This window comes from Colobus angolensis, unplaced genomic scaffold (assembly GCF_000951035.1).
Source record: "Colobus angolensis palliatus isolate OR3802 unplaced genomic scaffold, Cang.pa_1.0 Scaffold32, whole genome shotgun sequence".
In the NCBI taxonomy this organism is placed as follows: domain Eukaryota; kingdom Metazoa; phylum Chordata; class Mammalia; order Primates; family Cercopithecidae; genus Colobus; species Colobus angolensis.
This window is the reverse complement of record NW_012116488.1, coordinates 614,196-629,764: the sequence shown is the minus strand read 5'-3', so window position 1 is coordinate 629,764 and position 15,569 is coordinate 614,196. Positions and strand designations below refer to the sequence as shown.

The 15,569-nt window shown below is 51.0% G+C and overlaps 1 protein-coding gene across 1 annotated transcript in view; it reads right to left on the bottom strand.

The window, feature by feature from the left end:
- AHNAK2 (AHNAK nucleoprotein 2) overlaps window positions 1-15,327 on the bottom strand; it is a 31,250-nt gene extending 15,923 nt beyond the window's left edge. Inside the window, exons 1-7 of the mRNA XM_011951572.1 lie at window positions 15,279-15,327; window positions 6,789-6,847; window positions 6,585-6,683; window positions 5,785-5,886; window positions 4,674-4,824; window positions 4,151-4,335; window positions 7-3,993 (exon numbers count right to left, since the gene is read on the bottom strand). Of these exons, the coding sequence (XP_011806962.1) occupies window positions 7-3,993; window positions 4,151-4,335; window positions 4,674-4,824; window positions 5,785-5,886; window positions 6,585-6,683; window positions 6,789-6,847; window positions 15,279-15,327 (4,632 nt within the window). The remainder of the gene's footprint in view (window positions 1-6; window positions 3,994-4,150; window positions 4,336-4,673; window positions 4,825-5,784; window positions 5,887-6,584; window positions 6,684-6,788; window positions 6,848-15,278) is intronic.
- Between the last annotated feature and the right edge of the window lie 242 nt (window positions 15,328-15,569).

Here is a 15,569-nt window from a genome sequence, read left to right as displayed (position 1 = left end):
GTCAGCGGAAGGGGACTGAATGCTGAGGTCAGTGGTCTTGAGGTCCCGCTGTATGGAGGGGAGGCTCACGTCGGCCTCCACCTTTGGCACAGACATGTCCACTGAGGCCTCGATGGACTTGCCTGGGGCCGACACCCCGAAGGATGGCATCTTGAACTTGGGCATTTTCAACTTGCTGTCTTTGGCGTTCACGTCTTTGTCGGCTATGGACAGGTCCCGCTCCATCCCGGCACCGTCCAGCTTTGCCACCGGGGCCTGGATGTCCACCTCTATGCTGGGCCGGGACACCTCCATGTCGGGGGCCGTCACCTCCGCCTTGGGGCCTTTCAGGTCCAGCTTGGTTCCCTTGATGTGCACCTGGGGGCCCTTGAGGTCCACTTTGGGCATCTTGAAACTGGGTATCTCCACCTTGGGCAGGTGCCCTTTGACGCCGGCTCCCTCGGGCAGGTGGGCCTCCGTCACGTCCACCTGGACAGCCTGGACCTCCAGCTCGGCGGAAGGGGGCTGAATTCTTTTGTCTGTGGTCTTGAGGTCCCCCTGCATGGAGGGGCAGCTCACGTCGGCCTCCACCTTCGGCGTAGACCCGTCCACCGAGGCCTCGATGGACTTGCCTGGGGCCGACACCCCAAAGGACGGCATCTTGAACTTGGGCATTTTGAACTTGCTGTCTTTCGCAGTCAGGTCCTTGTCAGCCAGGGACAGTTCCCCCTCCAGCCGTGCGCCGTCCAGCTTGGCTCCTGGGGCCTGGATATCCACCTCCACGCTGGGCAGAGACACCTCCACGTCGGGGGCTGTCACCTCCGCTTTGGGGCCTTTCAGGTCCAGCTTGGGGCCCTTGATGTACACTTGGGGGCCCTTACGGTCCACTTTGGGCATCTTGAAACTGGGCATCTGCACCTTGGGCAGGTGCCCTTTGACACCGGCTCCCTCGGGCACGTGTCCCCCCCAGAGCGTCTCATCCACCTGGACAGCCTGGACCTCCAGCTCAGCGGATGGGGGCTGAATGCTGAGGTCAGTGGTCTTGAGGTCCCCCTGCATGGAGGGTAGGCTCACGTCAGCCTCCTCCTTTGGTGTAGACACGTCCACCAAAACCTCGATGGACTTGCCTGGTCTCGACACCCCGACTGATGGCATCTTTAACTTGGGCATTTTTAACTTGCTGTCTTTGGCGGTCACGTCCTTGTCAGCCAGGGACAGTTCCCCCTCCATCCGCGCGCCGTCCAGCTTGTCTCCTGGGGCCTGGACGTCCACCCTCACGCTGGGCAGAGATACCTCCACGTGGGCGGCCGTCACCTCCGCCTTGGGGCCTTTCAGGTCCAGCTTGGGGCCCTTGACCTCCACCTGGGGGCCCTTGAGGTCCACTTTGGGCATCTTGAAACTGGGCATCTGCACCTTGGGCAGGTGCCCTTTGAGGCCGGCTCCCTCGGGCAGGTGGCCCTCCGGGAGTGTAACGTCCACTTGGCCAGCCTGGACCTCCAGGTCAGCGGAAGGGGGCTCAATGCTGAGGTCTGTGGTCTTGAGGTCCCCCTGCATGGAGGGGAGGCTCACGTCGGCTTCAACCTTCGGTGCAGACACGTCCACTGAGGCCTCCATGGACTTGCCTGGGGCGGACAGCCCGAACGATGGCATCTTGAACTTGGGCATTTTGAATTTGCTGTCTTTTGCAGTCACGTCCTTGTCGGCCAGGGATAGGGCCCCATCCAGCCGCGCGCCATCCAGCTTGACTCCCGGGGCCTGGTGGTCCACCTCCAGGCTGGGCAGAGACACCTCCACGTCAGTGGCGGTCACCTCTGCCTTGGGGCCTTTCAGGTCCAGCTTGGGGCCCTTGATATCCACCTGGGGGCCTTTGAGGTCTACTTTGGGCATCTCCAAACTTGGCATCTGCACATTGGGCAGGTGCCCTTTGCGGCCAGCTCCCTCGGGCACGTGGCCCTCCGGGAACTTCATATCCACCTGGACAGCCTGGACTTCCAGGTCAGCGGAAGGGGGCTGAATGCTGAGGTCAGTGGTCTTGAGGTCCCCCTGCATGGAGGGGAGGCTCACGTCGGCCTCCACCTTCGGCACAGACACGTCCACCGAGGCCTCGATGGACTTCCCTGGGGCTGATACACCGAAGGATGGCATCTTGAACTTGGGCATTTTGAATTTGCTGTCTCTGGCAATCACGTCCTTGTCGGCCAAGGATAGGTCCCCCTCCAGCCGCGCGCCATCCAGTTTGACTCCTGGGGCCTGGACGTCCACCTCCACGCTGGGCAGAGACACCTCCACATCGGGGGCCGTCACCTCCGCCTTAGGGCCTTTCAGGTCCAGCTTGGGGCCCTTGATATCCACCTGAGGGCCTTTGAGGTCCACTTTGGGCATCTTCAAACTTGGTATCTCCAACTTGGGCAGGTGCCCTTTGAGGCCGGCTCCTTCGGGCACGTGGCCTTCCGGGAATGTCACGTCCACCTGGACAGCCTGGACCTCCAGGTCAGCAGAAGGGGGCTGAATGCTGAGGTCAGTGGTCTTGAGGTCCCCCTGCATGGAGGGGAGGCTCACGTCGGCCTCCAGCTTCGGGGCAGACACGTCCACCGTGGCCTCAATGGACTTGCCTGGGGCTGACATCCCGAAGGACGGCATCTTGAACTTGGGCATTTTGAACTTGCTATCTTTGGTGGCCACATCCTTTTCTTTCAGAATTTGTTCCTTTTTCAAGGGTTTTTGGTCATGTGTTAATTGTAATTTTGTTTCGTTTGTCATTGAGTCTCTGTCTTCCTTGTCTTTTAGTCCTGCCTCTGTGCCTCCCTGTTCTCTTCTGTCGGCTGTTGCTATGGCCTCTCCTGCCCTTTCCTGCTCTGTGTCTTGTGTGGCTGTGTCTCTCCCTGTCTTTGCCTGCTTGCTTGGCGACCATCCTAAGGATGGTATCTTGAACTTGGGCATTCTCATCTGTCCTTCTCTGTCTTCCCCGACCTTGTCCTGTTCCTGGCTGATCCTTGTCCTCTGTAGTCCTTCTCCATCTCCTTCACCCTCTTGTGCTTCTGCGTGTGTGGCTGGTTCCCTGCCTGGTTCCCACCCTGCTGCTTCCACCTCCTCAACATTCAGGCCAGTACCCACTTTTGAGGACAGGTCCTGTCTCTTCCCTCGCTGTGGGGCACTAATGCGCCTTTCTCTTTCTGGCTCTTTTTCGGTGGAAAATGCAAATTTTGGTGTCTTTAAATCGTGTACTCGCACCCTAATTTTGGGTGGGCCGATCTGTGTGCCTCCTTCGCTTGTGTCTCTCAAGGACAGTCTGGCGATCCCAATTTCCAGGCTCTGCAGTCCCTCACCTTCACCCTCCCAGCTCATTCCAGGAGTTGGCTGGGCCCTGGGCTTCCTCTGGGCCACTGCTGTCTCCTGTGCCTGCCCCTCCAGGGTCTTTCTGTGGAACCTGGCTGCCCTGAGTCCCCCTTCCTCAGGGGTTCCCTCACAAGCTCTAGGGTCACCCAGCTCTGTGGGCAACTGCATCACTTCTCGATCCTGTTCTGCCCTCTCCTCTCTCCTGCTGCCTGTGGCAGCCCCAGTGTCCTCAACGCTATCACCCCAGGGCCCCAACTCTTCCAGGACCCCAGCACGGCCCACCCCTCTCTGGGACCCCCCGCCTGGCTCTCCTGTTGATGAAGGGCCCTGTCCCGAGCCTGTCCTGAATCTCAGGTTGAGGAACTTCCGCCTCCTCTGGCTGCCCGGCCCTGCCTTCTGCTCTTGGCGCTCCACTGCAAGCTGGGCCTCTGTGTCTGTGCTTGTAGGGGACACGTCTTGTGCGTCCCTGGGCTCGTAGGCCTCTGACGAGCTGTGTGACCTCTGGGGTCCCGGCCCCCGCTTGCTCTTTATGGATTGAAATTTTGGCCAAGAGAGCCTCTCCTTCTGGGTCTGCCTGCCTCTCCCCACCCTGGGTTTGGAGATGAGTCTCTCTTGGTCCCCATCTCCTTCCAGAGTTTTCATGGGGGTCTCTCTGCACCCATCAGCGACATCCGTGTCCTGAAACACAGGGAGAGGGAATCTGTTGGTAGCAGTCCAAGCAGCCTGAGACCCTGGCCCAGGGACAGACGGATTGGGAGTGCTATCCCCTCCCAGGCTCAGCCAGCAGGGTAGTGAAGCCAGCTGGGGCCCTGCCCCACAGGCATGGTGGTCTCACCTCCTTCTCTTTGCCCTGTGGGCCGTGCTGGGCATCGCTGGAAGCCCACTCTTCATCCTGTGGAGCAGGGAGCTGCCGTCTGATTTTGAACTGAACCTTGTATGGCTCTGAGTACTGAAGGATTTTGAGAGCATCTTCGTATTTTATGTTGTCAAAGAACACAGTTGCACTGAGCAGCTGATCCCCTAGACGGAGAAAGAGCAGCCCCAGGGCCGCGTGTGTGAATGAGATGGGGTCTGCTGTCTTGCCTTGGCTGGCGAGGAGGGCCCCGGGGCATGAATGGGGGGATCCCACTGAGTCTGCCCCACCAGCCCCCACTGAGTGCCTCAGGCACAGGGAAGGTGGATGGGGTCCCCCATTTTACTAGATGCAGTGGGTGATCCCAGCCTCAAGCGGCTGAGCAGACGTGAGGAGGTCGTCCTAGCCTCCAGGTGTGGCTCCGATCCCCCTCCATGCCCCCCTCCAGGTCCCTCCCATCCTGGTGGGGAGAATGGGGACCCCAGGGATGGAACTGCCATGGCACCTTCTCTCAAGTTGAAAAGCTTGGCAGCTGAGGAGTCCTTCAGCACTTGCTTGACAAAGATCCCCTTGTCCCCACCGCCTGTGACACTGTAGCCACTGGCTCCCGCCTCCACCTCTGTCTTCAGCGTCACCTCTGTTGCCTCCTGCATGGACTGGAGCAGAAGCACATCAGGGCCATGGTGAGCAAGTGCCAGTCCCACCGTAAGCATCCCTGCTGGGGCCTGAGTCTCCAGAGGATGGGCACCCCACCATCCTTCCCATCAGCCCGGACAACTCAGAGCAGGGGGGCACCCACCAGGTGGGCTCAGCTAGCTGTGTCTGAGCTCTGGAGGAAGCCAGCTGGAAGCTTCCAGAACTCTTGTCCCCACCCCAACCTGCCAGGACTTAGGCACAGCCTGTCCATGCCACCAGGCCCAGCAGGGCACCAGGAGCAGCGCAGAACGACTTCTGCTTTCCCTGTGGCCAGAGGTTCCCTTTTCAGCTCCTTTGTGCATTCTTCACAAACACATGAAGTATGAATTGTGTGCAAGGCACCTGATGCTCAAGACAAGGAAGAACAGCAATGCCAAGGAAAATACGGGACATTGGGTGCAGACTGCCAGACCTGGGACAGGATGGGGCCTGTGTCCTGCAGAGCTCTTGGACTGCTGGGGAGTCCAGGAAAAAAAAAAAAAGAACAATTGCTTTAGAGGCAGAGTCCCCTCGTCACTGGGTGCTAGCAGAGTCTAGCACCTTCCATAGTTACATGGCCTGGGTGCTGACTGGCCCTTTCAGCCCCGTGACTTGAATATGCAACAGACACCAGCACTGCCCCATTGTACAGAGGAGGAAATTGAGGTCTGCACAGCCAGGTCTACCTGGCCGGGAGCTTGGCTATGCATCAAACTCCACACCAGGGAGGAGTGGGGAGGGTCAGAACCAGATTTAGCCTTCTGGAGCCCCTGCCTTTCCCCAGGCCCGACAAGGGGGACAAGAACACCCCACCTCCCCAGGGCACGAGGCACACTGCCAGCCTCTTTGCTCCTCCCCCGCCTGCTCTGACCTCGGACTCTCTGGCTGGATCCTTTGTGGACGGACACACCTCTGTGACCCTCAGCTCCTTCTGTACCCACCTCTGGACGACTCATCCTGAAAAACGTCCGTGAGTCCCCTGAATCCCGCTTCCACCAGGATCTCCGTCTCCCAGCGGAACCTTGCCTGCCGGGAGCGTCTTCCTGCAGCCACAAGTGTTGGGAGTTAGGCACCTGCCCCAGCTCAGGGACAGGGAGGGGCACAGGTAGGCTAGTGCCAGACCAGGAGCCCTCCCTTCAGAGGGGCCCAGAACCTCCAACATGCAGCTGTGTGCAGAGGGGGCCGGGTCCCTCCAGGCACATCCACAGAGAAAAGGCAACTCTCGGCCTTCCTGCTTCCCGACAGGCCCAGCCTACAGCCCACAGCGCCCACAGGGAAGCCCCACAGTAACTGGAGTTTCGTACGGAGGGAGAGAAGAAATTCAAATTGTACAAAAAGGAATCCTTTCATAGACGTGGCTCCTCTGATCCCTTCCCCAAGTCCTTGTCTCCAGAGGTAGCCATGGGGCCCTGTCCCCAAAGACAGCATGAGTGTGTTACACAGGTTCAGGTATGCACACAGCCTGTGCCCCTGAAACATACACACAGTAACACGAGGCCTGTCCCCATCAGCCCACATGCATGCTCACAAGAGCTGCAGGGCACCTCCATCCCACTGTGCCCTGGCCAGCCACAGGGAGGAACCCTAGGGCACAGAGGAGTCTGAGAGGACATCTGAGTGGGCACTGCCCAGTGGGCAGCAGGGCAGGGCGGCAGGGCTGCACAGACATGAGGGAGTTGCCCACACAGGGCGATGCAGGAGGAGATGTGGGTGCCTGTGGGGCTCTGCCCAGCAGGCTCACCTGGAGTCCAAGGTCAGCAGCCTCAGTCGTGTATTCGTAGACAGGTGAGGACCCCTGTGGCCGTGGTCGAATGACCTCATCTGCAGGCCCTTCAGTCACCTGACAGGAGAGAATCCAGTTACTTTTGCCACTCAGTTCTCCCAGGGCCCAGGGAGAATGGGGGCAGGGTATGAGGAGGCCACACTTCCTCCCGCTCTCACTTACAGAGTGGTCATCTTCAGTTTCTGCATCTGGCTCCCTGGGCTGCAGCTGTCGGCCAGACACTGCAGAGAGAGTGGCTGTCAGTGGAGATAAGCAGGCTGGGGGAGCAGATCGGGGCCCGGGGAGGGAGCCAGGAGTGTATGTACACTGTGGAGGTGGCATAGTCCTGTCTTGGACACTGGATCTGAGAGCAAATTCAGGGGCCAGGGGAGGATCTACAGCTATTGGGCTGGAGAGGCTGTGGCATCAAGTCAGGTAGCAGTGAATTGAGACTGGACTTATTCCAAGTTGGAACAGATTTAGTCCAAGAAAGTTACTAAACAAACACAAGGTGTTAGTTATTGTATAACCACACCCTGGGAGGATCAGAATCCAGAGTTGCTAGAATGTATTATCTAAAATATCCAGCAGCCAACAAAAAATTACAAGTTACGCAAAGAAACAAGAATGTATGATCCATACCAAGAAAAAAAGCGGTGAATGGAAAGTATCTCTAAATGTCCATCAATGTTGGGTTTAATACAGACTTCAAAGAAACTATTAAAAGTTTGTTCAGGCTGGGGGCGGTGGCTCACACCTGTAATCCCAGGACTTGGGGAGGCCAAGGAAGGTATATCACCTGAGGTCGGGAGTTCAAGACCAGCCTGACCAACATGGAGAAACCCCATCTCCACTAAAAATACAAAATTAGCTGAGCATGGTGGCACATGCCTGTAATCCCAGCTACTCAGGAGGTTGAGGGAGGAAAATCACTTGAACCTGGGAGGTGGAGGTTGCGGTGAGCCGAGATTGCACCATTGTACTCCAGCCTGGGCGACAAGGGTGAAACTCCATCTCAAAAAGAAAAAAAAAAGTTTGCTCAAAACACACACAAAAAAACATGTTTGAAAAATTTATGGAAAATATGTTAACAATAACTCAATGAAGTAAGAATCTCATAAAGAAATAAAACTTATTTTTTAAAAGGCAAGCAAAAATTCTGGAATTGAAAATTTACTACTGGGGTTCACCAATAGATTTGAGACACCAGAAGAATTATCAACTTGTAGATTAATATAAATTAACCAATTTGAAGAACGGGGATCAGGAGGAAGACTGATTGAAGAAAAACAGAGCCTCAGAGCATTAACCATAAGATAAAGAGACAGAAGAGAGAGTTGAAGAAGTGGTGGCTGAAAACAATCTGCAGAATCCAAGAAGCTCAACAAAACCTAAGCAGGAGAAAGACAGAGATCCACACCTGGACACATGATAGTCAAAATGCTCAAGAGAAAGGGACCTATCACATAATAAGGGCATAAAAATACAACTAACATCTGAATCACATCAAAACCATAGAGGCCACAAGAAAGTGGAGCAATATATTCAAAGGGCTGAAAGAAAATGTTGTCAACAAAGAATTTGATATTAAGCAACCTATCCTTCAAAAATAAAGGCAAAATAGTCTGGGCATGATGGCTTATGCCTGTAATCCCAGCACTTTGGGAGGCTGAGGTGGGACGATAGCTCAAGCCCAGAAATTCAAGGCCAGTCGGAGCAATATAGTAAGATCTCATCTCTACAATTTTTTTTTTTTTGAGACGGAATCTCACTCTGTCACCCAGGGTGAAGTGCAGTAGCACGATCTTGACTCACTGCAACCTCCGCCTTCCAGGTTCAAGTAATTCTTCTGCCTCAGACTCCTGAGTAGCTGGGACTACAGGCACGCGCTACCATGCCCTACTAATTTTTGTATTTTTAGTAGAAATGGGGTTTCACCATGGTGGCCAGGCTGATCTCAAACTCTTGACCTCATGATCCACCTGCCTCGGCCTCCCAAAGTGCTGGGATTACAGGCATGAGCTACCGCGTCCGGCCCAAAAATTTTTTTAAAAATTAGCGGGTCATGGTGGTGCATGCCTATAGTCCTAGCTGCTCAGGAGGCTGAGGCGGGAGGATAGCTTAAGCCTGAGAGGTTGAGGCTGCAGTGAGCTGTGACTGCACCACTTCACTCCAGTCAGGCAGAGCAAGACTCTGTCTCAAAAAAATAAAAATTTTAATTTTAAAAAAGGCAAAATACAGGCATTCCCAAATGAACAAAGACTTGGGAATCTCATTGCTACCAAATCTGCCTTACAAGATATACTAAAGAAGCTCTTCGGACTGAAAGGAACTAATACCAGACAGTAAGTCAAATGCACAGGAAGAAATGAAGATGCAAAAAATGGTAAATATGTAGGCAAATATAAAAGACTCTGAATATATATTGTCCTCATTTTATTTCTTAACTTCTTTCAAAAACAGAGGATTGTATAAAGCAAGGATTGACAAACTTTTCTTGAAAAAGGCAATATAGGCCGGGCGCGGTGGCTCAAGCCTGTAATCCCAGCACTTTGGGAGGCCGAGACAGGCGGATCACGAGGTCAGGAGACCGAGACCATCCTGGCTAACATGGTGAAACCCCGTCTCTACTAAAAACTACAAAAAACTAGCCGGGTGAGGTGGCAGCACCTATAGTCCCAGCTACCCGGGAGGCTGAGGCAGGAGAATGGCTTGAACCCGGGAGGCGGAGCTTGCAGTGAGCTGAGATCCGGCCACAGCACTCCAGCCAGGGTGACACAGCAAGATTCCGTCTCAAAAAAAAAAAAAAAAAAGAAAAAGAAAAAGGCAATATAGTAAATATTTTAAGCTTAACAGGCCACATGATCTCTGTTGCATCTCTGCAGCTATAATACAGAAGCAGCTATAGAGTATAGATAATATGTAAATAAATGAGCGTAACTGTTTCAACAAAACTTTACTTGTAAAACAAAAAGGAGGCTGGATTTAGAAGACAGGCAATAGTCTGTGAAGCACTAATATAAGGCAACAATTCGAACACCATATTGTTAGGATTATAACATATATAGACGCAGTATATATGTGACAATAATAGCAAAAAGGAGTGGGAGGAGAGGGTATACAGTTAGCCTTTCATATCAGTGGTTTCTGTGTCCTGAGTTCAATGAAACTTGGGTCAAAAATGTTCTCCCAAAAATTGCATCTATACTGAACATGTACAGACTTTTTTTCTTGTCATTATTCCCTAACCAATAGAGTATACTAGCTATTTACATAGCATTTACATTACATTAGGTATTATAAGTAATCTAGAGATGAAATAAAGTATTGGGGAGGGAAGATGTAGGTAGGTTATTTGCAAATACTACATCACTTTATAGAAGGTACTTGAGCATCCTTGAATTTTGGTATCCGAGGGAGTTCCTAGCAGCAATCCCCCATGGATGCTGAGGGACAAGTGTACCTTGGACCGAAGTTTCTATAATTTACCAGAATTAAGCTGGCATTGCCTGGGGCTGGGAGTGGGAAGGGAGATTGATTGTAAGTGGGGTTGAGAAAATTTGGAAGGTGATGGAGGTCTTCCAGAACTGGATTGTGGTGATGTTTGCACAACTCTATAAGGTTAGTAAAATGATTGAATTGTACATTTACAATGGGTGGGTTCTATGGTTTCTACTACACCTCAATGAAATTGTAAAAGAAAAAGGTAATTAACTGTATAAAACAAAAACAAGTCAGCACGGTGGCTCACACCTGTAATCCCAGCACTTTGGGAGGCCTAGGAGGGTAGATCACTTGAGGCCAGGAATTCGAGACCAGCCTGGTCAACATGGTGAAACGCTGTCTCTACTAAAAATGCAAAAATTAGCTGGGCATGGTGGTGCACGTCTGTAATCCCAGCTACTCAAGAAGCAGAGGCAGGAGAATCACTTGAACCCAGGAGGCAGAGGTTGCAGTGAACTGAGATCCTTGCACTGCACTCTAGCCTCAGCAACAGACCAAGACTCTGTCTCCAAAAAACTAATAACAAATAAAACAAAATGAATCTTAGAATTTTACAAATATAGAAGTAAAGCATATGACGGGATGGGGATGGAGTGCAGAAGTTGCTGTTGTGAAGATCTTACATTATACTTGAAGTAGGACAATCTTACTTGAAATTATACTGCAATAAGTTAAATATTCAGAGTATAAGCCATAATGCAACCATTAAAAAAAAAGATGTGTAGGTAATAAACCAATAGTGGAACTAAGATGGAATAGTAGGCTGGGCACAGTGGCTTGCGCCATAATCCCAGCACTTTAAGAGACCGAGGAAGGAGGATCACTTGAGGTCAGAAATTTGAGACTAGCCTGGGCAACACCGTGAGACCTTATCTCTAGAAAATATTAAAAAGTTAGCCACGCATAGTGGTGCACATCTGTAGTCCCAGCTACTCAGGAGGTTGAGGTGGGAAGATCACTTGAGCCCAGGAGGTTGAGGCTACAGTGAGCCGAGATCGTGGCACTGCCCTCCAGCCGGGGTGACAGAGCAAGACCCTATCTCAAAAAACAAATAAAAAAACACCTAGATCTTCTTTTTAAAACACTGAAGTAAAAACCGGCAAAACTGAAAGGAGAAATAAATCCATAATTATTATACAATAGGATATTTTCACACTCTTAGGAAATGATAACCTTACAAAGTAGAACAGGGGAAGATACAAGACACCTGAAGCACCCATCAACCAACGAGACCAAACTGGCACCGGGAGGACACTCCAGACAGCAGCCGGAGCACGCTGCGCTCAGGTGCACAGGGGACAGCCACTGAGACAGTCCCCATGCTGGCTCAGAAACCTGCCTCAACACATTTAAAATCACTTCAATCATCCTAGGTCTCTTCTCTGACCCCCAGTGGAATCAAGACAGTGTGGCAGAAACACAAACCAGTGAACAGAAAACATAGTCCAGAGCAGCCCCACACTTACATGGCCAATTAATTCTTGTTTGTTTGTTTGTTTTTTATTTTATTTTATTTTTTTGAGACAGAGTCTCGCTCTGTTGCCCGGGCTGGAGTGCAGTGGCCGGATCTCAGCTCACTGCAAGCTCTGCCTCCTGGGTTCACGCCATTCTCCTGCCTCAGCCTCCCGAGTGGCTGGGACTACAGGCGCTCACCACCTCGCCTGGCTAATTTTTTGTATTTTTAGTAGAGACGGCGTTTCACCGTGTTTGCCAGGATGGTCTCGATCTCCTGACCTCGTGATCCACCTGCCTTGGCCTCCCAAAGTGCTAGGATTACAGGCACCCGCCACCACGCCCGGCTAACTTTGTTTTTGTTTTTAGTAGAGACGGGGTTTCACCGTGTTCGCCAGGATGGTCTCCATCTCCTGACCTTGTGATCCGCCCATCTCGGCCTCCCAAAGTGCTGGGATTACAGGCTTGAGCCACCGCGCCCGGCCGCTTATTTTGTTTTGAGACAGGATCTCACTCTGTCCCTCAGGCTGGAATGCAGTGGCACAATCTCTGCTCACTGCAACTTTTGCCTCCTGGGTTCAAGCGTTTCTCGTGCCTCATCCTCCCAAGTAGCTGGGATTACAGGCATGCACCATTTTGCCTCGCTAATTTTTTTTTTTTTTTTTGGTACTTTTAGTAAAGATGAGGTTTCACTATGTTGCCCAGGCTGGTCTTGAACTCCTGGCCTCAAGTGATCCACCTGCCTTGGCCTCCCAAAGTACAGGTGTGAACCTGTGTGAGAACATTCCTGACAGCAACCTGTGCATGCCCGACCAAATTCTTGTCAAAGCAGCCCGGTTATTCCAATAGAAAACAAAATCTTTTCACCAAATGGTCCTGGAACAGCTGGGTATTTACTGGGAAACCAATAACCTGGACCCTTCTATCCCATCACTCGTGAAAATGAATTCAAAATGAATCATAGAGGTAAATGTAAAACTGAAAACTATAAAACTTCTAGAAGAAAATATAGGAGAAATTATTTACCACCTTGAAGGCAGCAAAGTTTTCTTAGGATACAGAAGGTAAGGATAGTAGAAGGAAAACTGATAAATTTAAGTTCTTATAATTTAAAACACTGGCCTTAAGAGCTTTCATTTTCCTCAGAAAATGAAAGGGCAATGAATGTATCTGGCAAAGGACTTGCATGGAGCCCGTGTACAACTCAATAGAAGACAAAACACTCAATTAAAAATGGGCAGAAGATTTGAACAGACATTTCACAAAAGAAGATGTACGAGTGTTCAATAAGCACAAGAAAAGATGCTCAACATTTTCCATCATCAGGGAAATGAAAATCAAGACCAATGGAACAGAACAGAGATCCCAGAAACAGACACACATACATAAAGCTGTGATGATCTGTTCAATAAATGGCCTGGGATCTATTGGATATCCATATGGAAAAACATTAATCTTCGCCCCATCTCAGCCACAGAAAATTAATTTCATGTGGATTATAGATCCAAACTTAAAGGCTTACCAATAAAATTTCTAGAAAATAAATAGAAATTACTTTTGGAGTAGGGGAAAAATTCTTAAACAGAACACACAAAAAATGACAGATATTGGTCTATATTAGAATTAAGAACTTCTGGCCGGGCGCAATGGCTCACGCCTGTAATCCCACCACTTTGGGAGGCGAAGGCACGTGGATCACGAGGTCAGGAGATCGAGACCATCCTGGCTAACACAGTGAAACCCCATCTCTACTAAAAACACAAAAAATTAGCTGGGAGTAGTGGCGGCACCTGTAGTCCCAGCTACTCGGGAGGCTGAGGCAGGAGAATGGCGTGAACCCGGAAGGCAGAGCTTGCAGTGAGCAGAGATCACTCCACTGTACTCAAGCCTGGGCGATGGAGTGAGACTGTCTCAAAAAAAAAAAAAAAAAAGAATTAAGTTCATCAAAAAACACCACTAGGGGCATGAAATGTAAATGAGTACAGCCATGATAGAAAACACTATGGATGGTTCCTCAAAAAATTAAAAATAGAACTACCATTTGGTCTAGCAATCCCACTACTGGGTTATATAACCAAAGGAAATGAAATCGATGTGTTGCAGCTATCTTTGCCCAAAACACAGACTGGGCGCAGATAGCTGCAATACATTTACCAAGCAAAGTCCTCCAACCCAGAAAGCACAAAGAATTCTTGCAAACCAAAAGACAACCCGATAGAAACATGGGCAAGAAAACACTGGAAAGGTAGCTCATAGAAGAGGATGTTCAACCAGCCGATGAGAATGTGGAAAGATGGCCAGCATTTCTGGTCATCTGCGCAATGCCAACAAAACCACGAGGTGCCATGTGCTCCCAGGAGAATGACTGAAATCTCAAAGTCGAGATTTAGGCGAGGCGGGCCACCTGAGGACAAGGCCTGGGGCAGCTGGAACTCCGTCCTGGTGTGGGTTGGGGGTGAGCTGGCACAACCACTTGGAAACAGCCTGGTAGAGTCTATCAGAGCCTGACACGCCTTACCCTGTGGCCCAGCAACTTATAGCCAGGGGCAGGGCCAAGAAATATGCACACGTATGTCCCTCAAAAGATGGGTGCAGGAACGTCCATCTCAGTATAATTTGTGGCACCCAGAAACCAGAGATCCAAATGTCCATCAATAGTAGAATAAAAAAAAACTGAGGTATTTGTCCAGTGGAACAGTATATGGTATAAACTACACCTACGTGCAACATGGATGAAGTTCACAAACAAAAGGTTGAGATAAAGAAGCTAGATATAAAAAGCACTCATACCAGGGGAGCCCATCACATCCAGTTCACAGTCAGGCTCAGGCCAACTAGGGCTGACGTCGCCAGGGGGAGCGGGCAGACAGGATCTCCTGGTGGTGGTAGGGGTCTACTTCCCAACCAGAGGACTAGTTACTTGGGTGTGCCGTGGTTTATATCCTTTCTCCATAAAAAATTTTAGAATTCTACATAAAATCAAACATAATTATAACCTTTACACTAATAAATCTGAAAATTTAGATCGATTGGATATATTCCTAGAAAACCCACAAGAAGAACCAAACGTGTCCGGCCCACGGCCCACAGGCCGCATGCAGCCCAGGACAGCTTTGAGTGTGGCGTAACACAAATTCGTAAACTTCCTAAAACATGAGGATATTCTTTTGCAATTGTTTCTTTTAGCTCATCAGCTATCATTAGTGTATCTTATGTGTGACCCAAGGCAATTCTTCTTCCAATGTGGCCCGGGGAGGCCAAAAGATAGGATGCACCGATGGATAATCCAAGCAGTTTTATAACAATTTAAAAATCAATACGGTGAAAACCCGTCTCTACTAAAAATACAAAAATTAACTGGGTGTGGTGGCGGACGCCTGTAATCCCAGCTACTCCGGAGGCGGAGGCAGGAGAATCGCTTGAACCCAGGAGGAGGAGGTTGCAGTGAGCCGAGATCGCGCCACTGCACTCCAGCCTAGGCAACAAGAGCAAACGCTGTCTCAAAAAAAAAAAAAAGAAAAGAAAAAGAAAAAATCAAATCCCTTATTTAAAACCGTCCCACAAAAAGAACTCCAGGCCCAGCTCCCACTCCGAATTATACTCTAAATATTCCAAGAAGAAACAGTACCAATCTCACACCAACTCTGGCGCCCTGGCCTGGGCTCCAGGGCCTCCCTCTAGCAGTGACAAGGAGGGTCTCAGACCTAAGGCCCCCACCCCTGCCCCAGACCCAGTTGCTGGTAGGACACTGATTGGGAAGGAGCATGTCGCTATCCTTTGGGGTGGTGTGCTGGCCTCGGGGACCAGCTGCTCCCTGTCCTCTGCGGTAGGTGTCCTGGCCTTGGGGACTGTCCCATGAAGGGAGATGGGGAGGCCCAGTCCTGGCAGTAGTCTAGCTCTGGCCAATGTGCTGTGTGGCCCTGAGCAAGCTCATGCCTTCTCTGAGCTTTCATTCCCTCGTGGATTCGGGGGCCACCCTGCCTGCCCTGAGTGTAGGTTGCTAGGCCA